At 42.9% G+C, this 26,851-nt stretch overlaps 2 protein-coding genes across 3 annotated transcripts in view; one reads left to right on the forward strand and one right to left on the reverse strand.

Annotated features, from left to right (window-relative positions):
- Positions 1–26,851, reverse strand: part of LOC139571462 (forkhead box protein N2-like) — a 148,954-nt gene that overhangs the window by 118,533 nt on the left and 3,570 nt on the right. The window lies entirely within an intron of this gene.
- LOC139571461 (protein phosphatase 1 regulatory subunit 21-like) overlaps positions 1–26,851 on the forward strand; it is a 35,191-nt gene that overhangs the window by 1,784 nt on the left and 6,556 nt on the right. For both annotated transcript variants that reach the window (XM_071394354.1, XM_071394353.1), the window contains 14 exons: positions 2,845–2,991; positions 3,278–3,382; positions 3,600–3,764; positions 3,866–3,924; positions 4,859–4,953; positions 6,685–6,737; positions 6,890–7,039; positions 7,526–7,716; positions 7,818–7,954; positions 16,120–16,212; positions 18,520–18,647; positions 23,293–23,445; positions 23,699–23,791; positions 23,964–24,236. In XM_071394354.1, the coding sequence (XP_071250455.1) occupies positions 2,845–2,991; positions 3,278–3,382; positions 3,600–3,764; positions 3,866–3,924; positions 4,859–4,953; positions 6,685–6,737; positions 6,890–7,039; positions 7,526–7,716; positions 7,818–7,954; positions 16,120–16,212; positions 18,520–18,647; positions 23,293–23,445; positions 23,699–23,791; positions 23,964–24,236 (1,842 nt within the window). The remainder of the gene's footprint in view (positions 1–2,844; positions 2,992–3,277; positions 3,383–3,599; positions 3,765–3,865; positions 3,925–4,858; positions 4,954–6,684; positions 6,738–6,889; positions 7,040–7,525; positions 7,717–7,817; positions 7,955–16,119; positions 16,213–18,519; positions 18,648–23,292; positions 23,446–23,698; positions 23,792–23,963; positions 24,237–26,851) is intronic.

A 26,851-nucleotide genomic window follows, 5' to 3' on the forward strand; every position in this document is an offset into this window, starting at 1 on the left:
CATTGCCAGACCTCCACCATACAAGCTGCTGATGCGCCTTTTTGAACATCTACATTTTAAAAAGTATAATAAATCCATTTAATATACACCGTCACAATAAATCCATTATTTTAGTCGGGTCTAAAGAAACATTATGATATGAAGAAAATGTATTTTTGAAGAACCATATGAGTTGTCCTACTGTATGTTCTCTGGCTGTGCGCCATGCCATAGGCTGTAGGCTTGTTCATTTAGTAGACAAGATATGTTTAAAAGTCTCATGCCATTATTTTATATTATAGGATTTTATTGTAAGAATAATATATACTGAACAAAAATATAAACTCAACATGTAAAGTGTTGGTCCCATTTTTCATATGCAAATTTGGTGCATACATTTGTTTATCTCCCTGTTAGTGAGCATTTATCCTTCGTTAAAATAATCCATCCACCTGACAGGTGTGGCATATCAAGAAGCTTTTTAAACAACATGATCAATACATAGGTGCATCTGTGCTGGGCACAATAAAAGCACATTCTAAAATGTGCAGTGTTATCACACAACACAATGACACAGATTACTCAAGTTTTGAATGAGTGTGCAATTGGCATGCTGACTGCAGGAATTTCCAACAGAGCTGTTGCCAGAGAATTGAATGGGTAGGCTACTCCGGTTTTATAGGGGAGCAGCTGAGAAATACATGTAGTAGTAGCTGGGATCCTCTTTTTAGTGGCAACCATCAAAACTCTGCTTTCACACAGGACTGCATATAGAAATGTCTGGGCTGATAAGGACACTTCACACAGGACTGCATATAGAAATGTCTGGGCTGATAAGGACACTTCACACAGGACTGCATATAGAAATGTCTGGGCTGATAAGGACACTTCACACAGGACTGCATATAGAAATGTCTGGGCTGATAAGGACACTTCACACAGGACTGCATATAGAAATGTCTGGGCTGATAAGGACACTTCACACAGGACTGCATATAGAAATGTCTGGGCTGATAAGGACACTTCACACAGGACTGCATATAGAAATGTCTAGGCTGATAAGGACACTTCACACAGGACTGCATATAGAAATCAGCCCAGACATGTTTGGCTCTGAAGCATCTACAACGAGCATTGAATTTATTTTGGGTAACAGACATATAGAACAAAATGTACAATGTGGACCCAGAGGATATCACTTGAAAGTATTAATTAAAATGCTTGTTTCCAAAGTGGTCCTTGATGGTAAAAACAACTTTCACTATGTTTTCCACTCAGTTTCAATCTGTGGAACCTCTTTCTTCAAATGGATCACAGTGAAGTTAAAACATGTAGCCTAACAGTGTGTTTTAAACACATGACACTGTTTTGATGATGTGTTTGAGGAGATTTTCCATTTGACTTGTTCTCGACTGGCCTACCTGGTTAAATAAAGGTGGGGGAAAAATGTATCAGTGTTTAGAGCAGGGGTGTCAAACATACGGCCCGCGGGCCGGAACCGGCCCCCAAGGAGGTTCGATCAGGCCCGCAGGATAATTTGAAAGTGGAAAAAATGCATAAAAGACATGGAATTAATATTTTTAATTCACTGCAATTCATGGATTATCCGCTAAGGGGCGCACTCTTTCCATCAGAGTAGAAGACAAGCCGCATCACTGAGACAGACTGAAAACAGCAGACGGTATCAATGCGCCATCTGCTGCTTGTTACGACGTTGTTAATACCTTGGTCTCTACCTCTCCGCTACACCCTCATTAGCCAAAATGTCGTTATCCAAACGGAGAAAAGTAGATAAGGAGTGTAGAATTTTCAAAGAAAAATGGACCACGTCCTATTTATTTACAGAGATGCACGGAAAACCTTCGTGCTTGGTGTGTTTGCAACAAGTTTCGGTATTTCGGTACCTTTAAAATGCTGCCTTAGATACTGTTTGCATTGAAAGAATACAGCTCTGTGAAGATGAATCCTTACTGTGGTGATTTAAAAAATGTGCACTTTAATGTTAGTCAGCAGCTTCAAAACAAAAGTTGTGTGATGGAATTCTACTGTTCATACAACTCCATAAATTTTCAGTATGTATTGTATGTGTATGTATGTTTCATGTATGAAGTTTACAGATTTACAGGACAGGCGAACACTTTCTTCATTACACATTTAAAATCACTCTCCTTAGTTTGTAAGGTGTACGCAGGGATTACATTTAGATTTTATATGCGTATGTGTAAGTGGTTTAAAAATTCCTTTCTTTAAAAGTCTCATTTAATCTTAAAGTGCATTACTATATTTTTCAGTACCAATTAAAGTTTTGTGCCTTTGTACAATCAGTGGGATCAGTTGCAATGCATATTTGTGAATGATAAAAGTAAATTGCACATTTGTCTAAGGAAATATGAGGTGTTTCATGAAATGTTTTGTAAAAGGATAGTTCATTAAATTTCAATATTTTCCTAATGTTCTTGTGCTTCTTTACACCAAAACAAAGGAAAGACATGATATTTTGGTTATTTATAGCAGAGTATGGTATAATTTTAATGGTCCTGCCCACTTGACATCTCCCTAGGCCGTATGTGGCCCACGATGCGAAATGAGTTTGACACCCCTGGTTTAGAGGAACGATAGAGCCCTGAGTACCAGGCCATTAACGACCTGATGGTAGTTAGCAAGTTGGGTACTACTAATGCATGATACTACTAGTGCATAGAGGAGATCACTGTGACTCAACGGTCACATGGAGTATGACTGCGGTCATGACACATGATTGCCGGTGTGGCGATAATACGGTCACTGCAACAGCCCTAGCGTTCAGTCAATGTCATTGTATGTGTTGAGCCCTCACTGAGCGTCTTCTCCACCCATATACTACAGGAGCAGATGAAGCAGCGAGAGCAGAGCCTGAGGAAGGTGGAGCAGGAGATGGATAGTCTCACCTTCAGGAACCAGCAGTTGGCTAAGAGGGTAGAGCTGCTGCAGGAGGAACTGGCTGCCAGCGAAGCCAAGGGCAAGAAGAGCAAGGTAGAGACAGACACTGGTCCTCTTTCTCCGTTGTTAAGGCATGGCGCTTGCAGCGGCAGGGTAGTGGGTCTGATTCCCGGGATCACCCATACGTAAAGATATGCACACATGACTGTAAATTGCTTTGGATTAAGGCGCCTGCTAAAATGGCATATATTAGACAAGGAATAGGGTACACCCCACAATCAGACATGTCATTTGGGATGCAAAGTTGATTTGTCGATCAGTGATTCTCATCAGTTCGACTGCAATGTAGTGAATCTCAAAGGTACTTTTTCTCCACCAGAACAAAGGGGACTCCCCCTCCCAGCAGGGCTTGCAGCAGACCCAGAGTGTGTTTGATGAGGACCTGCATAAGAAGATCCAGGAGAACGAGAGGCTTCACATCCAGGTCTGTCTCTGAGGCATGGGAGTGTATGCATGTATGGACTAGTGTATACCAAGAGACTAATGGTTTGAATATGTGTACATCATTATGTATTTGACCAGTTGATTTTGTGTGCTGGTCTGTTCATGTCTATGGATGATGTTTTTATGATTCTTCTAAGATAATGCACAAATAAATACTTTATCCTTGGATGGACAATAAAGTTATTTTCTGTTCTAAGTTCTATGAGGCTGATGAGCAGCACAGGCAGCAGGAGGCCCAGCTGAAGGTCCGGTTGGAGGAGCTGGAGAGAGACCATGAACAGCACCAGGCCATAGTGGACGGACTCGCCTCCAAATACATGGACACTATCGAGAGACTACAGAGTGCCAAGGCCAGACTAGAGGTGAAATGGAGGGAGAATAATTGAAGGAGGATGAGAGGGGCTAAACTCATGAATTTGTTATTGATGATGTAATACATGATGCCATTTGCTGTGTCTTACAGGTGAAATCCCAGACTCTGGAGGGGGAAACTAATGAGTGCAGAGTTCAGACAGAGGAATGGTAAACACCTTATTCTATTTCTATAGTAGAGGACTTAAAATGAAGCAATAATGAGGGTTAGAATAATGCATATGGGGTCGCATTTAGTATGGTCACTGAGCGGTCGTTGACTATTTCTCCTTTCCTCTCCCCTCCCTCCTCTCTCCCCCCCTCTATCCTCTTCTCTCCCTCTCTCCCTCCATCCTCTTCTCTCTCAATTCAATGTCAATTTAAGGGCTTTATTGGCATGGAAAACGTATGTTAACATTGCCAAAGCAAGTGAAGTAGACAATATACAAAAGTTGAATAAACAATAAAAATTAACAGTAAACATTACATACACAGAAGTTCCAAAATAATAGACATTACAAATGTCAGATTATGTAGATATACAGTGTTGTAACGATGTGCAAATAGTAAAAAAGGGAAAATAAACAAATATGGGTTGAATTTACAATGTTGTTTGTTCTTCACTGATTGCCCTTTTCTTGTGGCAATGGGTCACAAATCCTGCTGCTCTGATGGCACACTGTGGTAAATATTGGAGTTTATCAAAATTGGGATTGTTTTCAAATTCTTTGTGGATCTGTGTAATCTGAGGGAAATATGTGTCTCTAATATGGTCATACATTTGGCAGGAGGTTAGGAAGTGCCCACCTCATTTTGTGGGCAGTGTGCACATAGCCTGTCTTCTCTTGAGAGCCAGGTCTGCCTACGGCAGCCTTTTTCAATAGCAAGGCTATGCTCACTGAGTCTGTACATAGTCAAAGCTTTCCTTAAGTTTGGGTCAGTCACAGTGGTCAGGTATTCTGCCAATGTGTACTCTGTTTAGGGCCAAATAGCATTCTAGTTTGCTCAGTTTTTTTGTTAATTCCTTCCAATGTGTCAAGTAATTATATTTGAGTTTTCTCATGATTTGGTTGGGTCTAATTGTGTTGCTGTCCTCTCTCTCTAGTCAGCAGCAGTTGAGGAAGTGTCAGTCAGAGCTCAACAGACAGGTGAAACAGAGCAGTTGTGTCATCCAGGAGAAAGTGCCCTTCAACGACACCAGTGAGTATTAGGTCACTATGCAACATTTCACCGACCCCGGATCGTGTTCATCAGGAACCAAGCGGAAGACAACAGACTGAAACAGTGAGGGACTACCTGGATGGGTCCAATAAGAACTGCTCATTTGTTGTTTTCTGTTGTGGTGTGTGCTCTAATGAACACAACAGTGAAACATCACTGATTTGTGAATTATTTGAGAGCACATGTGTATATACTACTAATGTTAGTGAATGACATATTTTGGTGAATAATGCCATATTACACTTAAAGACATGCTCCGGAACGTTGGCGACTAAGTATTTTTTTAAACCTCCCGCTGTGTATTTCATACATGCGAAATCTACTGAACAAAAAATATAGACGCAACATGCAACAATTAAAACAATTTTACTGAGTTAGAGTTCATATAAGGAACTCAGTCCATTGATATAAATTCATTAGGGCCTAATCTATGGGTTTCACATGACTGGGTGAGGGCTCAGCCATGGGTGGGCCTGGGAGGGCATAAGCCCATCCACTTGGGAGCTAGGCCTACCCACTGGGGAGTATGGCACAGCCAATTAGAATTAGTTTTTCCCCACAAAAGGGTTTTATTACAGACCGAAATACTCCTCAGTTTCATTAGCTGTCTGGGTGGCTGGTCTCAGATGATCCCGCTGGTGAAGAAGCCGGATGTGGAGGTCTTGGGCTGGCATGGTTACACGCGGTCTGCAGTTGTGAGGCCGGTTGGACGTACTGCCAAATTCTCTAAACCGACCGTAGAGCGGGCTTATGGGAGAGAATTTAACATTACATTCTCTGGCAACAGCTCTGGTGGACATTCCTGCTGTCAGAATGCCAATTGCACGCTTCCTCAACTTCCTTAAGACATCTGTCGTTTATATGACAAAACTGCACATTTTACAGTGTTGTCCCCAGCACAAGGTGCACCTGTGTAATCATCTTCTTGATATGCTACACCTGTCAGGTGGATGGATTATCTTGGCAAAGGTGAAATGCTCACAGAGAATTTTAGAGAAATAAAATGCGTATGGGCAATTTCTGGAATCTTTTATTTAAGCTCATGGGACCAACACTTTACATGTTGCGTTTATATTTTTGTTCAGTATCTGAGCAGAATTACTGTCTAACCTCAGTTAACCATTAAATCCCTAGTTTGAAAGCGACTGTTAACTGGAAGATGTGCAGTGTCATTTTCACTACATTTACCCCACGTGGACTAGCCCCCTAGCAATTCGATTTCTAGCCAATGAGCTTCAGCCCTTCGCCATTTTGAGTGACAGCTCGAAAGATGCACACCCAGCAGAGAGAGAACAATGACGTGGTGCATATCTGCTCATGTGACGAAGTACACCATTTTCTGGGACCATTTTTGTCTCGTGAGCACTACTTCCAGAACTAAAAAGTATACAAAAGTACTGGAGAAGATGTTAAAGAGATATCTCACTGATGCTGTAGGAAGAGGCACACTGAAGCACTGTCTAATGCGTCATGCTATGACAGAGGCTGTTCAAGTCCAACGCTAGAGCCCTGTTCTCCTCTCTGCTCAGTGTCCTGGTTAGATAGAAGATGGCTTACTTAGTCCTTATAAAAATGCTATATGAAGTACAGCGCTATGACATGCCATCATTCGGCACATTACACTGCTTTAAGCCAGTTTGTAAGTAAATCATTTCAACTTTTTTGTCACCCTGAAATCTCCCCTTTAAATTTCCCTCCCTTTTTCTCCAGAATTCAGTGACTACAACAGCCTCAATATTCCACCACACAACAGAAGACACCAGGTGAGAGGAAGCCCTATAGTAATATCCAGTATTATTCAATTCTGTCCTTGAATTTGATAGAATAGTTGGTGCTCGAACCTCCATTGTCAGCGTGAATATGTGGTCCAGAGTTTTGGTAGTAATCTTCTCTCTCTCCCTGTCCTCTCCTCCAGTTGAAGGCCCGAGACGTGGCTGGTCAGGCCCTAGGCTTCGTCCAGGACCTAGTGGCGGCTCTGTTAAACTTCCACTCCTACACAGAGCAGAGGGTGCACATCTACCCCCTGGATTCCTCTATCGAACCCATCTCACCACTCAACCAAAAGGTGAGGACACACACAATGTCTCTGCCCCGACATCCTTTAAAGGGACCAACAGCAGTTAGTACATACATTTTTGGACTTCTAAATTAATCATCTATACCAATTGGTTCTTGCTTAGTTCAACTGTTGTACCCCATCAGAACCCAGAGTATAAGCTTGTTTACTGAAATGTTTGTAAACAAAGTTAATGTTAACAAACACTATATAGCCTCAGAACATGATTAAAACTATAATGTTGATATCATGGATGCCCAGTCCTTGCATCTATAGCTCTGTCTATGAATTTGAGTTGTTACATTTCTCTAGCCCCTCCCTCAGCTTTTTACCCAATTAGGGGCGGGGAGAAAGCTTTATTGTTTATACTGCTGATTTGCCGCTTTAAACATATTACATGTTAAAATGTTTAGTCCTTTAGCAGATGTTCTTATCCATAGTGACTTACAATATGTGCTTTCGTCTGAAGTAGGTAAGATGTTCTCTTCTCCCCAGTTCTCCCAGTATCTACATGAGAATGCAGCCTATGTGCGCCCCCTGGAGGAAGGACTAGTGCAACTACACCAGAGCATCACAGAGGACACAGTAACAGTACTGGAGACTGTGGGGAAACTGAAGGACTTCGCTGATCATTTCACATCCTACACCCACTTTCTGCAGAAGATTCTACCATACCAGCTCAAAAGGTCAGTACTCATTACATTAGGTGTGTGTGTGTGTGTGTGTATTTACATCTAAAGGGGTGGGTGGGTATTTTCCTCCTCATCCTCCTCTATTCTCCCCCCAGTCTGGAGGAAGAGTGCAGGGCTCCTTTGTGTACCTCCTCTCTCATCTCTAAGAACCAGGAGCTGCAGAGTGGCATGAAGAGAATCACGTCAGTGTTCGACAAACTACACAGCTACATCATCCTACTGGCCTTACCTAGTGAGTTGTATCATCTTACTGGCCTTAGCTAGTGAATTATATCATTCTACTGGCCTTACCTAGGGAGTTACAGTGCCTTCAGAAAGGATTCACAACCCTTGACTTATTCCACATTTTGTTGTGTTACAGCCTGAATTTAAAATGGATTCAATTTAGATTTCTTGTCACTGTCCTACACACAATACCCCATAATGTCAAAGTGGAATTATGTTTTTAAACTGTTTTATAAATTTATTAAAAATTAAAGCTGAGTCAATAACTATTCAAGCCCTTTGTTATGGCAAGTCTAAGTTCAGGAGTAAACGTTTACTTAACAAATCACGTAATACGTTGCATGGACTCCCTCTGTGTGCAATAATAGTTTTTAACATGATTTTTAAATGACTATCTCATCTCTGTATCCCACACATACAATTATCTGTAAGGTCCCTCAGTCAAGCAGTGAATTTGTAACACAGATTCAACCACAAAGACTAGGTAGGTTTTCCAAAGAACGGCACCTATTGGTAGATGGGTAAAAAAATAAATAAAGAGCAGACTTTGAATATCCCTTTGATAATGATGAAGTTATTAATTACACTTTAGATGGTGTATCAGTACAACCAGTCACTACAAGGATACAGGCATCCTTCATAACTCAGTTACCGGAGAGGAAGGAAACTGCTCAGGGATTTCACCATGAGGCCAATGGTGACTTTAAAACAGTTATGGCTGTGATAGGAGAAAACTAAGGACGGGTCAACAACATTGTAGTTACTCCACAATACCAACCTTATTGACAGAGTGAAAAGAAGGAAGCCTGTAGAGAATGAACATATTTCAAAACATGCATCCTATTTGCAATAAGGCACTAACATAATACTGCAGAAAATGTGGCAAAGCAGTGAACTTTTTGTCTTGAATACAAAGTGTTATGTTTGTGGCAAATCCAATCCATCACATCACGGAGTAACACTCGCCATATTTTCAAGCATAGTGGTGACCATGTTATGGGTATGCTTGTAATCATTAACAGCTGAGGAGTTTTTAGGATAAAAATAAACTGAATGGAGCTAAACACAGGCACAATCCTAGAGGAAAAGCTGATCCAAAACATGCATCCGGTTTACAATAAGGCACAAAAGGCAAAGAAATGTACTTATGTTTGTTGCAAACCCAATACAACACGCTACTGAGTACCACTCTACATATTTTCAAGCATGGTGGTGGCTGCATCATGTTATTGGTATGCTTGTCATTTGCAAGGACTAGAGTTTATGAAAAAATTAACAGAATAGAGCTAAGCACATGCAAAATCCTAGAGGAAAACTTGATTCAGTCTGCTTTCCACCAGACACTGGGAGAGGAATTCACCTTTCACCAGCACAATAACATGAAACACAAGGCAAAATCTATACTGCAGTTGCTTACCAAGAAGACGGTGAATGTTTCTGAGTGTCCGAGTTAAAGTTGACTTAAATCTACTTGATAATTTTTTGCAAGAGCTGAAAATGGTTGTCTAGCAATGATGAACAATCAATTTGACAGAGCTTGAAGAATTCTGAAAAGAATAATGGGCAAAAAATGTTGCACAATCCAGGTGTGGAAAGCTCTTAGAGACTTACCCAGAAAGACTCAGACTGTAATCGCTGCCAAAGGTGCCTGTACAAAGTATTGACTCGGGGCGTGAATACTCATGCAAATTAGGTCTTTCTGTATTTAATGTTCAATAAAGTTGCAAACATTTCTAAAAACATGTTTTCACTTTGTCATTATGGGGTATTGTGTGTAGATGGGTGAGGGGAGAACATTTTATTAAATACATTTTAAATTCAGACTAACACAACAAAATGTAGAATAAGTCAAGGGATATGCATACTTTTTGAAAGCACTGTATATCAGCCCACTCCCTTAACCTAGGGAATTACAGTGCTTTCAGAAAGTATTCAGACCAATACACTTCCACATTTTGTTACGTTACAGCCTTATTCTAAAACGTATTTTAGGCAAAGCGTCAATACAGGACTAAGATCTTAATTTTCTTTCTCGACTTGTACTACACCGGCTCTGACACTCATCAACACCATTATCCCAGAAACCCTAGACCCACTCCAATTTGCATACCATACCAACAGATGCTGCAATCTCTTGTACTCCACACTGCCCTTTCACACCTGGACAAAAGGAACACCTATGTAAGAATGCTATTCATTGACAACAGCTCAGCATTCAACACCATAGTGCCCTCAAAGCTCATCAATAAGCTAAGGACCCTGGGACTAAACACCTCCCTCCAACTGGATACAGGACTTCTTGATGGGACGCCCCCAGATGGTAAAGGTAGGTAACAACACATACGCCACGCTGATCCTCAACACAGGGGCCCCTCGGTGGTGCGTGCTCAGTCATCTTCCTTCCACTCATGACTGCACGTCCAGGCACGACTCCAACACCATCATTAAATTTGCTGATGACACAACAGTGGTAGGCCTGATCACCAACAACGATGAGACAGCCTATAGGGAGGTCAGAGACCTGGCCATGTGGTGCCAGGACAACAACCTCTCCCTCAATTTGATCAAGACAAAGGAGATGATTGTGGACTACAGGAAAATAAGTACCGATCACGCCCCCATTCTCATCGACGGGGTTGTAGTGGAGCAGGTTGAGAGCTTCAAATTCCTTGGTGTTCCACGCCACCAACAAACTAACATGGTCCAAGCACACCAAGACAGTCGTGAAGAGGGCACGACAAAACTTATTCCCCCTCAGGAGACTGAAAAGATTTGGCATTGGTCCTCGGATCCTCAAAAGGTTTTACAGCTGCACCATTGAGGGCATCCTGACTGGTTGCATCACTGCCTGGAATGGCAACTTCTCGGCCTCCGACCACAAGGCACTACAGAGGGTAGTGCGTACGGCTCAGTACATCACCGGGGCCAAGCTTCCAGCCATCCAGGACCTCTATACCAGGCAGTGTCAGAGGAAGACCCTAAAAATTGTCAGCATCCAGCCACCATAGTCATAGACTGTTCTCTCTGCTACCGCATGGCAAACGGTACCAGAGCGCCAAGTCTTTGTCCAAGAGGCTTCTAAACAGCTTCTACCCCCAAGCCATAACTCCTGAACATCTAATCAAATGGCAATGCATTATCTATGCATATATTGCTAATCTGTGGTTCAGGACCCTGTAAATGTAGTGGGGGGTTGTCTTATAGCCCTTCCCCTTCTATTAATACAACATAAGCATAATCAATTATTATAATACAGCAATCATTTGGTGCAGCCCCTATCACGAACCCCAAGGTGACCCCCATCAATATCAGAGCAAAAACCAAGCCATGCGGTTGAAGGAATTGTCCATAGTGCTCCGAGACAGGATTGTGTTGAGGATACAAACATTTCTTCAGCATTGAAGGACCCCAAGAACACAGTGGCTTCCATCATTCTTAAATGGAAGAGGTTTGGAACCCCCAAGTCTCTTCCTAGAGCTGGCCGCCGGGCTAAACTGAGCAATCGGGGGAGAAGGACCTTGGTCAGGGAGGTTTTTTAAATTATTTTTAAATTATTATTATATCTTTTTGAAATTTTATCCCCTTTTCTCCCCAATTTTCGCGGTATCCAATCGCTAGTAATTACTATCTTGTCTCATCGCTACAACTCCCGTACGGGCTCGGGAGAGACGAAGGTCGAAAGCCATGCGTCCTCCGAAGCACAACCCAACCAAGCCGCACTGCTTCTTAACACAGCGCGCCTCCAACCCGGAAGTCAGCCGCACCAATGTGTCGGAGGAAACACCGTGCACCTGGCCCCCTTGGTTAGCGCGCACTGCGCCCGGCCCGCCACAGGAGTCGCTGGAGCGCGATGAGACAAGGATATCCCTACCGGCCAAACCCTCCCTAACCTGGACGACGCTAGCCCAATTGTGCGTCGCCCCACGGACCTCCCGGTCGCGGCCGGTTGCGACAGAGCCTGCGTGCGAACCCAGAGACTCTGGTGGCGCAGCTAGCACTGCGATGCAGTGCCCTAGACCACTGCGCCACCCGGGAGGCCTTGGTCAGGGAGGTTACCAAGAACACGACAGAGCTCTAGAAATGGGAGTACCTTCCATAAGGACAACCATCTCTGCAGCACTCCACCAATCAGGCCTTAATGGTAGAGTGGGAAGACGGAAGCCACTCCTCAGTAAAAGGTACGTGACAGCCCGCTTGGAGTTTGCCAAAATGCACCTAAAGTCTCTCAGACCATGAGAAACAAGATTCTCTGGTTTGATGAAACCAATATTAAACTCTTTGGCCTGAATGCCAAGCTTCACGGCTGCAGGAAACATGGCACCATCCCTACGGTGAAGCGTGGTGGCAGCATCATGCTGTGGGTATGTTTTTCAGCAGCAGGGACTGGGAGACTAGTCAGGATCGAGGGAAAGATTTAATGGAGCAAAGTACAGCCATCTTTGATGAGAACCTGCTCCAGAGGGCTCAGGACCTTAGACTGGGGCGAAGGTTCACCTTCCAACAGAACAACGACGCAAAGCACACAGCCAAGACAGCGCAGGAGTGGCTTCGGGACAAGTCTCTGAATGTTCTTGAGTGGCCCAGTCTGCCCAGACATGAACCTGATCGAACATCTCTGGAGCGACCTGAAAATAGCTGTGCCGCAACGCTCCCCATCCAACTTGACATCTTGAAGTTCTGCAGAGAAGAATGTGAGAAACACCCCAAATACAGGTGTGCCAAGCTTGTAGTGTCATTCTAAAGAAGACTCAAGACTGTAAAAGCTTCCAAAGGTGCTTCAACAAAGTACTGAGTAAGGGGTCTGAATGTAAATGTGATTTATATATTTACAGTTGAAGTCGGAAGTTTACAAACACTTAGGTTGGAGTCATTAAAAATAGTTTTTCAATCACTCCGCAAATGTCTTGTTAACAAACTATAGTTTTGGCAAGTCGGTTAGGCCATCTCCTTTGTGCATGACACAAGTACTTTTTCCAACAATTGTTTACAGACCGATTATTTCACTTATAATTCCCTGTATCACAATTCCAGTGGGTCAGAAGTTTACATACACTAAGTTGACTGTGCCTTTAAACAGCTTGGGAAAATCCAGAAAATGATGTCATGGCTTTAGAAGCTTCTGATAGGCTAAATTACATAATTTGAGTCAATTGGAGGTGTACCTGTGGATGTATTTCAAGGCCTACCTTCAAAATCAGTGCCTCTTTGCTTGACATCATGGTAAAATCCAAAGAAATCAGCCAAGACCTCAGAATAAAAATGGTAGACCTCCACAAGTCTGGTTCATCCTTGGGAGCAATTTCCAAACGCTTGAAGGTACCACGTTCATCTGTACAAACAATAGTACGAAAGTATAAACACCATGGGACCACGCAGCCGTCATACCGCTCAGGAAGGAGACGCGTTCTGTCTCCTAGAGATGAACGTACTTTGGTGTGAAAAGTGCAAATCAATCCCAGAACAACAGCAAAGGACCTTGTGAAGATGCTGGAGGACACCGGTACAAAAGTATCTATATCCACAGTAAAACGAGTCCTATATCGACATAACCTGAAAGGCTGCTCAGCAAGGAAGAAGCCACTAATCCACAATTGCCATAAAAAAGCCAGACTTTGGTTTGCAACTGCACATGGGGACAAAGATTGTACTTTTTGGAGAAAAGGGGGAGGCTTTCAAGCAGAAGAACACCATCCCAAATGCGAAGCACATGGGTGGCAGCATCATGTTGTGGGGGTGCTTTGCTGCAGGAGGGACTGGTGCACTTCACAAAATAGAGTGCATCATGAGGAAAGAAAATTATGTGGATATATTGAAGCAACATCTCAAGACATCAGTCAGGAAGTTAAAGCTTGGTCGCAAATGGGTCTTCCAAATGGACAATGACCCCAAGCATACTTCCAAAGTTGTCAAAATGGCTTCAGGACAACAAAGTCAAGGTATTGGAGTAGCCATCACAAAGCCCTGACCTCAATCCTATAGAACATTTGTGGGCAGATCTGAAAAAGTGTGTGTGAGCAAGGAGGCCTACAAACCTGACTCAGTTACACCAGCTCTGTCAGGAGGAATGGGCCAAAATCCACCCAATTTATTGTGGGAAGCTTGTGGAAGGCTACCCAAAACTTTTGACCCAAGTTAAACAATTTAAAGGCAATGCTACCAAATACTAATTGAGTGTATGTAAATGTCTAACCCCTCAGAATGTGATGAAATAAATAAATAATTCTCTACTATTCTAACATTTCACGTTCTTAACCTCTCTGGGATAGATGGGACGCTTGCGTCCCAACAGCCATGTCAAAATGTAGAGCGCCAAATTCAAAAAAATTATATAAAATTAAACTTGATTAAATCACACATATAAGATATCAAATTAAAGCTACACTCGTTGTGAATCCAGCCAACATGTCAGATTTCAAAAAGGCTTTTCGGCGAAAGCAAACGATGCTATTATCTGAGGATACACCATAGTAAACAAAGAGAGAGAAGCATATTTCAACCATGCCGGCGCTACTCAAAACGCAGAAATAAAATATAAAAAACGCATTACCTTTTATGAGATTCTTTTGTTGGCACTCCAATATGTCCCATAAACATCACAAGTGGTCCTTTAGTTCGATTAATTCCGTCCATATATATCCAAATTGTCCATTTATTTGGCGCCGTTGTACCAGGAAAAACAGCGTTCAATTTGAGCAACATCACGACACAATATCTAAAAAAAATTACCTCTAAACTTTGCCAAAACATTTCAAAGTACTTTTGTAATACAGCTTAAGGTATTTGTAAACGTTAATAATCGATCAAATTGAAGACAGGTCAATCTGTTTTCAATACAGGATATCAACAAACTCACGGAACATTTCATGTCTTGCCCAAATCTCAAACATAAACAAACGACGTCACTCCACTTCCGGGTTAATATCTTTTTCACCTCACTAAGAAAAAACCTTAACCATTTTCCATACAATGGCGACATCCAGTGGAAGCAGTAGAAACTGCGCATTTACTGATTAGAATTCTGGTTTGCCCAACACAATCCATTGAACATAGAGGAACTGAACAATAAAAAGGTTAGTCCTCAGGGTTTTGACTGCTATATAAGTTCTGTTATACTTACAGATATGATTCAAACTGTTTTAGAAACTTCAGAGTGTTTTCTATCCAAATCTACTAATTATATGCATATCTTATATTCTGGGGATGAGTAGCACGAAGTTGAAATTGCGCACGCTATTTTTCCCTAAGTGAAAACTCTGCACCCTATCCTAGAGAAGTCTTAAAATACAGTGGTGATCCTAATTGACCTAAAACAGGGAATATTTACTAAGATTAAATGTCAGGAATTGTGAAACTGAGTTTAAATTTATTTGGCTAAGGTGTATGTAAACTTCTGACTTCCACTGTGTGTGTATTTGCAAAAATGTTTAAACCTGTTTTTTTCTTTGTTATTATGGGGTATTGTGGGGGGAAAACTATTTCATCCATTTTAGAATAAGGCTGTAACGCAACAAGGTGGAAAAAGTGAATGGGTCTGTATTTCCGGATGCACTGTATATCATTTTACTGGCTTTACAAAGTGACTAGGTCGAACTGGAGAAATTATTTGCTGTGTCCTGTATACGATCTTGAAAAATGTATTTGTAATCTATAGCCTTGATAACTAACCTGTTTGACAAATTGAATAGCTACTGTCTGTAGGACTAGAGGAGAGGGAGGATCCTTTCCTCGTGAGTGATAGGGAACTAAAGGAGAGGGAGGATTCAGAAGGGTTGGGGTAAGGCAGCAGACTCATTTCAGTTTCCTTCTGACAATGTAATGGTCTAGAGGAAGCTGGGCTGAGTTGGGATAATTTTCTCTAGACCCTACTGGGTCTGATATTAGTTAGTAATATCAGACCCTGGTAGCTCCAGTACAGTTTCAGGTTGGAAGTTGGGTATAGACAGTAGTTTATTTAACTAGGCAAGTCAGTTAAGAATTTGTTCTTATTTACAATGACGGCCAAACCCGGATGACGCTGGGTCAATTGTGCGCTGCCTTATGAGACTCCCAATCACAGTCGGATGTGCTACGTCCTGGATTCGAACCAGGTACTATAGTAACGCCTCTTGCACTGAGATGCAGTGCCTTAGACCATTGCGCTACTCTGGAGTAATGTTTAAAATTGTTTTCCAGGTGTTCGACAGGACGCCATGCCCCAGAGCAGTTGCTCTGCTGTCTTCACCCAGCTGGCTGCCTGTCTACACAGTCTTCACGATGCCGTCAAAGGTGAATTATTACTTAAACATTTTTTTTTTACTATAAAATATTATTTCTAATTAGTGTTTTTGTAGACTAATGTTCAAGCCACTCTCCTTCCAAATTTAAAGTTTGTTGGTTGCGTACACAGTTAAGCAGATGTTATAATGGGTGCAGCGAAATGCTCATGTTACTAGCTCCTAACAATACAGTAAAATGTCAAACAGGTACACACACAATCCATTTAAAAAAACAGAACAACAAGAAATGTCTGTTCTGTAGAGATGTCTAAAAGCCTATTTTTATGCTTGATCCGGGAAGCCAGAGGCTGCGTACGGAGGGTGTGATGCAATTGCGGAGCCTCCAGAGGCTTGCGGAGGGCAAATCAAGCTCCGTACCATATCGCCATGCGCCTCCCAAATGTTGAAACAATGCGTAGTGCTTCGTATAGCGCCCTACGATTTGTTGACGTATGTGGGGTAATGAGTCCTGTATAAACACACTCACTTCCTTGATAACTTCATTCACAACAGCTCTAATCTGAGAGCGCAGTAAGTGTGATTGTGCTGACTTCTGCTGAGGCAGCATCGCACTAAATGCTCTACGGCCAATGCAGACACTGGAATGGCCATAAATGGGCTTTAAGTTTAAGCGTTATAAAGCAGTATACATGCTGTCTTCATGTAAGGTGGAACCGATAAATGTGTCCCCTGTTCCTTTCTTTATGTATGTAGAGATGTCTAAACCCCATCTCTCCTTTCTGTGTCTGTAGAGATGTTTGTGTACAGTGCTTTCGGAAATTATTCAAACCTCTTTACCTTTTCCACATTTTGCTACGTTACCGCCTTATTTTAAAGTTGATACATTTTGTTTTTTTCCCCCTCAACCTACACACAATACCCCATAATGACAAAGCAAAAACATGTTTTTACAAATTTATATACAAAAAATATTTTATTTCTAATTTAGATAAGTATTCAGACCCTTTACTTATTACTTTGTTAATGCACCTTTTTGCAGCGATTTACAGCATTGAGTCTTCTCGGGTATGACGCTACAAGCTTGGCACACCTGTACTTGGGAAGTTTCTCCCATTCTCTGCAGATCCTCTCAAGCTCTGTCAGGATGGATGGGGAGCGTTGCTGCACAGCTATTTTCAGGTCTCTTCAGAGATGTTCGATTGAGTTCAAGTCTGGGGTCTGGCTGGGTCCTTCAAGTACATTGAGGCATTTCCCAAAACCACTCCTGCATTGTCTTGGCTGTGTGCTTAGGCTCGTTGTCCTGTTGGAAGGTGAACCTTCACCCCAATCTGAGGTAATGAGCTCTCTGGAGCAGGGTTTTGTCAAGGATCTCTCTCTACTCTCTACTTTGCTCTGTTCATCTTTGCCTCGATCCTGACTAGTCTCCCAGTCCCTGCTGCTGAAAAACATTCCACAGCATGATGCTGCCACCACCACGCTTCACCGTAGGGATGGTGCCAGGTTTTCTGCAGCTGTAACGCTTGGCATTCTGGGCAAATAGTTCAATATTGGTTTCATCAAACCAGAGAATCTTGTTTCTCATGGTGTGAGTCTTTAGGTGCCTTTTGGCAAACTCCAAGCGGGCTGTCACGTACCTTTTACTGGGGAGTGGCTTCCATCTGGCCGCTCTACCATAAAGGCCTGATTGGTGGAGTGCTGCAGAGATGGTTGTCCTTCTGGAAGGTTCCACCATCTCCGCAGAGGAACTCTGGGTTCTTGGTCATCTCCTTGACCAAGGCCCTTCTCCCCCGATTGCTCAGTTTGGCCGGACAGCCAGCTCCAGGAAGAGTCTTGGGGTTTCCAAACTTCTTCAATTTAAAAATGGAGGCTGTCTGTTCTTGGGGTCCTTCAATGCTGCAGAAATGTCTTGGTACCCTTCCCCATATCTGTGCCTTGACACAATCCTGTCTTGGAGCTCTACGGACAATTCCTTCGACCTCATGCCTTGGTTTTTGCACTGTCAACTGTGGGACATTACATAGACAGGTGTGTGCCTTTCTAAATCATGTCCAATCAATTGAATTTACCACAGGTGGACTCCAATCAAGTTGTAGAAACATCTCAAGGATGATCAATAAAAACAGAATGCACCTGAGCTCAATTTCGAGTCTCATAGCAAAGAGTCTGAATACTTAAGTAAATAAGGTATTTCTGCTTATTTTTAATACATTTCTAATAACCTGTTTTTTCGCTTTGTCATTATGCAGTATTGTGTGTAGATTGCTGAGAATTTTATATATATTTATTATAAAAAAAATATATATATACATATTTTAGAGTAAGTGTCTGTCTCTCTCTCTCTCTCTCCTCTCTATAGAGATGTCTAAGCACTACAGCCAGAAGGCCGGTCTGGAACAGCAGTTGCCTACAGTCACTCAGAAGCTCTGCACCACTAACGAGTGTCTGCTGGCTTCCCTGGGCATGCTCACCAACACCACCGACAAGGTAGGACCATGTACCACTATTTAGTTAGACAAACGAGATGCTGGGTGTGCCCACCAACAGCACCGGCAAGTTAATACTTAACAGATAGTTGGTTTGGATAACAGTGTCTAACAGCACTGCCAATGAGTGTCTGCTGGCATCACTGGTCATCACTAGTTACCACAACCATGAAGTCATAAACCCTCCCTATTTCTAAAATGTGATTTTAAAGCTAACCTTAACCACACTGCTAACCTTATGCCTAACCTTAAAGCAATACTTCAGGATTTTGGCAATGAAGCCCTTTATCTTCTCCAGAGTCAGATGAACTTGTGGATACCATTTCCATGTCTCTGCATGCATAATTCTGCCTGTGCTTAGCTCCATTCTATTTATTTATTTTTATCTTGAAAAACTCCCCAGTCCTTAACGATTACAAGCATACCGATAACATGGTGCAGCCACCACTATGCTTGAAAATATGAAGAGTGGTACTTGGTAATGTGTTGTATGTTTGGGGCAAATACAATAACACTTGGTATTCAGGACAAAAAGAGAATTGCTTTGCCACATTTTAGGCAGTATTATTTTAGTGCCTTTGCAAACAAGATGCATGTTCTGGAATATTTATTATGTACAGGCTTCCTTTTTCACCAGCTCTATTAGGTTAGTATTGTGGAATAACTACAATGTGGATCCATCCTCAGTTTTCTCCGATCACAGCCATTGAACTCTGTTACTGTTTTAAAGTCATCATTGTCTCATGGTGAAATCCCTGAGCGGTTTCCTTCCTCTCTGGCAACTGAGTTAGGAAGGACGCTTGTATCTTTGCAGTGACTGGTTGTATTGATACACCATCCAAAGTGTTTATTAATAACTTCACCATGCCTCATAGGGATTTTCCATGTCTGCTTTTTTACATTTTCACCCATCTACCAATATGTGCCCTTCTTTGTGAGGCATTGGAAAACCTACCTGACCTTTGTGGCTCAATCTGTTTGAAATTCACTGCTTGACTGAGGGACCTTACAATTATCGGTATGTGTAGGGTACAGAGATCAGTCATTCAAAAATCATGTTTAACACTATTATTGCACACACTGAGTTCATGCAACTTATTATGTGACTTGTTAAGCACATTTTTTAGTCCTGAACTTATTTAAGGGGAACACAGGGGTTGAATACTTATTGACTCAAGACATTTCAGCTTTTCATGGATAAGTCCATGGAGAATAAGAGCACCTCCCATCTGCTCACTGCACTGAGGGTAAGAAACATTGTCACCACCGATAAAACTACAATAATCGATCGTTTCAATAAGCATTTTTATACCGCTGGCCATGCTTTCCACCTGGCTACCCCTACCCCGGCCAACATCTCAGCCCCCCCCCGCTTCTCCTTCACCCAAATCCAGACAGCTGATGTTCTGAAAGAGCTCAAATCTGGATCCCTACAAATCAGCTGGGCTAGACAATCTGTACCCTCTCGTTCTAAAATGATCTGCAACCAGACAGCTGATGTTCTGAAAGAGCTCAAATCTGGATCCCTACAAATCAGCTGGGCTAGACAATCTGGACCCTCTCGTTCTAAAATGATCTGCTGAAATTGTTGCAACCCCTATTACAAGCCTATTCAACCTCTCTTTCTTATCGTCTGAGATGCCCAAAGATTGGAAAGCTGCTGTGGTCATCCCTCTCTTCAAAGGGGGAGACACTCTTGACCAAAACTGTTATAGACCTATATCCATCCTCCCCTGCCTTTTTTATAAAATCTTCGAAAGCCAAGTCAACAAACCGATAACTGACCATTTCGAAACCCACCTTACCTTCTCCACTATGCAATCTGGTTTCTGAGCTGGTCACGGGTGCACCGCAGCCACACTCAAGGTCCTAAACGATATCATAACCGCCATCGATAAAAGACAGTACTGTGCAGCCGGTGAACAGATCGCCAGGTGGAATCCAAGCAGCAGGCAACAGGAGTAGGTGTCACACCCACTTGGGGGAAGCTTTTATTTATGAAGGCAGATTTCTTGTAGAAAATCCTAGCTAGCTACTGTAGCTTGCAAGTCTCTGTCCACTTTTTCCCCCCACCCCACGCGCTAAAGGAGGTTTCTGTTTCTTGCTGGTTGTTGGTTTGCCAGATTTAATCCATATTACCTCAACTACCTCGTACCCTGGCACATTGACTCCGTACCGGTACTGCTTGTGTATATAGCCTCGTTATTATTTTGTTACTATTTCCTTTTTGCCAATAAAAAAAATTATGAAGTGTGTGCAAAATCGAGCACACAGCCATAGAATCTCCATAGACAAAAATTGGCAGTAGAATGCCCTTACTGAGAGCTCCATGACGTTTCAACGTCGCACGGTCATAGGATGCAACCTTTCCAACTAGTCAGTTTGTAAAATGTCTTCCTTGCTAGAGCTGCCCCGGTCAACTGTAAACTCGTAGAACAAGACTGCCGAGTGCTGTAGTGCGTAAAAATCATCTGTCCTCGGTTGCAACACTCACTACCGAGTTCCAAACTGCCTCTGGAGTCAATGTCAGCACAATAACTGTTCGTTGGGAGCTTCATGAAATGGGTTTCCTCGGTCGAGCAGCACCACACAAGCCTAAGATCACAATGCCAAGTGTTGGCTAGAGTGGTGAAAAGCTCACCGCCATTGGACTCTGGAGCAGTGGAAACGTGTTTTCTGGAGTGATGAATCACGCTTCACCATCTGGCAGTCTGACGGACGAATCTGGGTTTGGCGGATGCCCGGAGAACGCTACCTGCCCGACTGTATAGAGCCAACTATAGTTCGCTGGAGGAGGAATAATGGTCTGGGACTGTTTTTCATGGTTCGGGCTAGGCCCCTTTGTTCTAGTGATTGGAAATCTTAACGCTACAGCATACAATGACATTCAATACGATTCTGTGCTTCCAACTTTGTGGCCAGTGTTTTATATATTTTTTGTTGTTGATATGATCAGTAGAGTTGAAGTAGTATCTGGCTCATCAACTGTGCTGATTGGTCGTTTACAATACATGACCACAGAGAGGGGGAGCTCAGCTGGGGCAGATGGGAAGTGTTCACAGATCCGCACCATATCAGTGTTTACAGCTGTGTACCCCAGATAAAGGCTGGGGGCTTTGAAACAGACAGAGCTGTGAGTAGGGCGTACCTTGGAGCGTAGGGCTAACCAACTGATCCACACAGTCCTTGGAGCGTAGGGCTAACCAACTGATCCACACAGTCCTTGGAGCGTTGGGCTAACCAACTGATCCACACTGAGTCCTTGGAGCGTTGGGCTAACCAACTGATCCACACTGAGTCCTTGGAGCGTAGGGCTAACCAACTGATCCACACTGAGTCCTTGGAGCGTTGGGCTAACCAACTGATCCACACTGAGTCCTTGGAGCGTTGGGCTAACCAACTGATCCACACTGAGTCCTTGGAGCGTTGGGCTAACCAACTGATCCACACAGTCCTTGGAGCGTAGGGCTAACCAACTGATCCACACAGTCCTTGGAGCGTAGGGCTAACCAACTGATCCACACAGTCCTTGGAGCGTTGGGCTAACCAACTGATCCACACAGTCCTTGGAGCGTTGGGCTAGTAGTTAGTGGTGTATAATGTTAATGTTTAGTAACGAGAGACCATCTCTCCAGGCCTCTAGGCTAGAGGTTTATGATCAGTTGTGAGGACACTTTAATAGACACATTAGCGCGTGGGCACACGCACGGTAAGAACACTTGTAGAGCTGTGGTCATCCTTCACGTGATCTAGCTGTGTGTGTGTGGAGGCTATCACCAGAGCATTTTATAGATTTATTTTCTAGGGTCTAAAGTAAAAGTCCTGTCCTCAGCTTGTGACAGGTCACTACTCCAGGAGAGGTTTACAGTGTGTAGGCAGGTGTTCAACAGGGACGCACGCTGCTCACTCAGAGGACTGTTTTATTTTGAAGTTTACAAGTTATAGATTTGGTTAATGCCTTTTACAACTACTTTAATGTATTTTCCAAGTTGCCCGAGGGTATGTATGAGGTAGATACGCAAGCTGTTCTTTTTTGGTATTATAGTTTTAATAGTGAAGAGGGCTGGTTGCTGAGTTCGACTTCCATGACTGTTCCAGAGTTTTATAAGAAGGATGTTTACCATGAGGTTATCAGACTGGCTCAATTCATCTTTCTCAAGGACCCTCCCCTCGGACAGTCTTCTCCAATATATTTTGAAAAGGAGGAGATAAGATGGGTGGAGTCAAGGAAAGATTGAGAAAGAAACCGGGTCAACAGTGGTAGGGGTGTGTGAGATCTGTCTGTATTCTGTCAACCCTTCCTTGACTTCACCCACTGATCTCATTAAAGGAACAGTGAAGTTCTGTAGGATAAGTGTGTAAAGGAAAGTTTGTCATGAATCAGATGTTATAAACTTCTTTCACGTTTTAAATGCACTTTTTCAGCACCATATTCTGGAGTATACAAACTTGATAGATTGTTGATATTCAAATAGCAGTCTGGACTGCAAAATATAGACCTAGAAGACTATGTATATGGCTCACCAATACTGTCTTAACACATGAAGGCTTATACATGCTTAGAACAAATTTATAAAGCTTTAGTGCCTATACCTGTATGCTGTAAAGTCTTACCTTAATATGAATGCTATACCTTTTTACTACAGATTGCGACGTTCTTCAGCAACAACCTGGATTTCTTTACATCTTCGACAGGCTATGGTCCGAGAGGGGGGGTGGGGGCCCTTAACCCCCTGCAGGCAGAGAGCATGCTGGGTAACAAGAAGAAGGCTTCTGACTACATGCACGCCATCAGAAAGGTCAGTTGTTGCCTGGCTTCGCTGGCCACGTCACAGACCTGGGTTCAAATACTATTCCAAAATATTTTACTAATGCTGTGTTTGATTAAGCGTGCCTGGTGAAATAGGATGTGGAACCAATAGAATAATCCCAAAAGTATAAAGCCCACTCATCTGACACTCCAGGCAGTCTAAAGCTAACAGTGGAACATCCACTTAACTGTTGTGGTTCAGTATAACAGTGTGTATTTGACTGTCCTGTCTGTGTATCCAGCCCAGAGCTGAGTCTGTTCCATACAGAGAGGCCCTGTTGAACCGCCGTGTTCTAACCAGCTCTACAGAGAGCAGACAGGGACTCACACAACAGGTATTGATTGTATTTCCATGTTCCTTCCTTCTACTCTCCAGTTTGTAAGGACACAGGTCCTAAGTCTGCCTCTTTATTCTCAATGTAACCCATTTGGTTACTGACTAGATAAGTGTTATAGAGAAGTATATAAGTCCTCTTACCCCTCTCCCTCCTCCCCTTACCACCCCAGGTGATGGCGAGCCAGGAGAAGATCGCTCGTCTGGAGCAGGAGAAGGAGCACTGGCTGCTGGAGACCCAGCTGGGCAGGGTGAGGCTGGAGAAGGAGAGCCAACGCATCCAGGACTTGGAGACACAGCTCTCCTCTGCCCTGGGAGGAGGAGGAGGAGGCAGCCCAGCCTCAGCCCTCTCCCTGGGTCTGGGCAGCCCAGCCCTCACCAGTCTGGATGATGGAGAGCTGGAGGAGAGAGGAGTAGGGAAGGACGCTATGATAAGCACCAGTCTGGTAGTTACGATCTTCACTTGTTTTTTTTAATTTTAATTTTAATTTTGAGTTGCAAGAATCCATCAACAGGGATTTCATAACTGATAACTTCGGAATTTTGCATCCTTATTTTTATTTAATGGTGTTTTTATTATGCTTCATCCTCGTGTTTCACTACTTGGTAGTTGTCTGCTGAGACTGGCATGATGTGAGATGAAATCTAGGGATATCATTCCTCCCTTTCCAACCCTCCCCTTTCCCACCAAATGAGTCAGACACGTCATCGCGGGAGCAGCCATAAAATAGGTTTTAGTGTTTTGGCTTCAGTGAGTTGTAGGGTTGCACATTTTGGGGAATATTCAGAGGTGGGAATTAATGGGAATGTATGAAAATTAACAGAAATATATGCAAATAAATATTAATACCATTTAAATGTAGATGTTTTTTGTATTGGATATATTTACAATATCGTATGGAGACAAACATAAACCTTTTACCTTGTCATAAGTAGACATAATTGCAAACTTCCATGTCAACTCCCTGGACCTCAATGTCCACCTCTTGAACATCAGACTCTGAGGCCTCATCTTCACTGTCACTTTCCAACCTTGTTGAGGATGACTTGTTGTCAGGCTCAAAAAGCCTCAAATTTGCCCAGATGTCCACCAATTTTTCATCCCTTGTATTGGTCAGCCGGTTCCGTGCTTTGGTGTGTGTTTGTTCCCAAACAAGGACCGGTGTGCTCTGAGGTGGCTGATGTTGGTGGGATTTGGAGGATGATTGAGGCAACAGGGGAAAGAGCCTCAGATCCACAAAGTCCCTTCCACCAGGTGGCTGATGAGAAATGTTGGCACAACTGCCATATTGCATCTCCATCCCAAAGCCCTTACTTGGAAGTGTACTTCGCCAGACTGCCAAGAACCTTGGTAGACACGGTAGTGACGACACCATAGGCCTTGTTGTTCTCTGCACCAGACAGGATGCTTTTGCCAGCATACTTGGGGTCCAACATGTACGCTGCGGCGTGTATGGGCTTCAGGCAGACGTCTTCATGCTTTTTGGTGTATTTCAGAATGCAGTTTCCTCTGCTTGGAGCAACAGTGAAGTGGGCAGGGCAGTACGGATTTCTTCTTACATCTGCAAGCAGTGTCTGAACATCAGACAGGATGGCATTGTCTCCCTCAGTCCGTGCAATGGCTACTGCTATAGGTTTCAGGCTGCTTACCACTCTCTCCCAAAATACATAATCCAGGAGGATCCTCTTGATGGGGCTGTCCATATCAGCAGACTGTGACATGGCCATTTCTTGGAGAGACTCCTTCCCCTCCAGGAGACTGTCAAACATGATGACAACACCACCCCAATGGGTGTTGCTGGGCAGCTTCAATGTGGTGCTCTTATTCTTCTCACTTTGCTTGGTGAGGTAGATTGCTGCTATATCTTGATGACCCTTCACATACCTAATCATTTCCTTGGTTCTCTTGTGGAGTGTATCCATTGTTTCCAGTTCCATGATGTCCTTGAGGAGCAAATTCAATGCATGAGCAGCACAGCCAATGGGGGTGATATGAGGGTATGACTCCTCCACTTTAGACCAAGCAGCCTTCATGTTTGCAGCATTGACTGTCACCAGTGCAAATAACTTCTGTGGTCCAAGGTCATTGATGACTGCCTTCAGCTCATCTGCAATATAGAGACCGGTGTGTCTGTTGTACCTTGTGTCTGTGTTCTTGTAGAATACTGGTTGAGGGGGTTTAGTTAATTATTCCCACGAACATTCGACCACCCATCAGAGATGATTGCAACACAGTCTGCTTTCTCTATGATTTGCTTGACCTTGAACTCTGTTGAAATCTGCATCCAGCAAATTAGTAGATAAAACATGTCTGGTTGGAGGGGTGTATGCTGGGGGAAGAACATTCAGAAATCTCTTCCAATACACATTGCCTGTGAGCATCAGAGGTGAACCAGTTGCATACACAGCTGTAGCAAGACATTCATCAGCATTTCTCTGACTACGTTCCTCCATTGAGTCAAAAAAACAGATTCCAGGAGGACCATGAGCTGTTGCTATCGATAAGGTGTCTGATTCTTCATTTTCACCTCGAATAGAAGTAGAGGGACATTTGTCAGAGGTTACTTGTTGTGAGCGCTGAGGGAACTTTATGCACTTGGCCAGATGATTCTGCATCTTTGTTGCGTTCTTCACATATGATTTGGCACAATATTTGCAAATGTACACAGCTTTTCCTTCTACATTAGCTGCAGTGAAATGTCTCCACATATCAGATAGTGCCTGTGGCATTTTCCTGTAAAGAATAGAAAAAAATATATATACAATTCTATGTACAGATGAATAGTTAATCAGTTAGATTAAACAACTCCTTTTGTAAGATAAATGTTTTAAAATGAAACATGTATGGAAACAGGTGAATTAACACTGTTAGCAGGCTCAAGCAAGCTAAAACCCACATGGTAGCAAAAACTAACTAGCAGAAAATGTTAACAAGTTAGAAATGATTTAAACACACTTTGCTGTAGGCTACTATTTGCTAATTAACAGAAGATTATGTACGTCATATAAAATATATTCACCCCACCCAGTATTGTAATCAAAACTTACAAGAAAGCATGTA

This window comes from Salvelinus alpinus, chromosome 3, assembly GCF_045679555.1.
Source record: "Salvelinus alpinus chromosome 3, SLU_Salpinus.1, whole genome shotgun sequence".
Taxonomy (NCBI): Eukaryota; Metazoa; Chordata; class Actinopteri; order Salmoniformes; family Salmonidae; genus Salvelinus; species Salvelinus alpinus.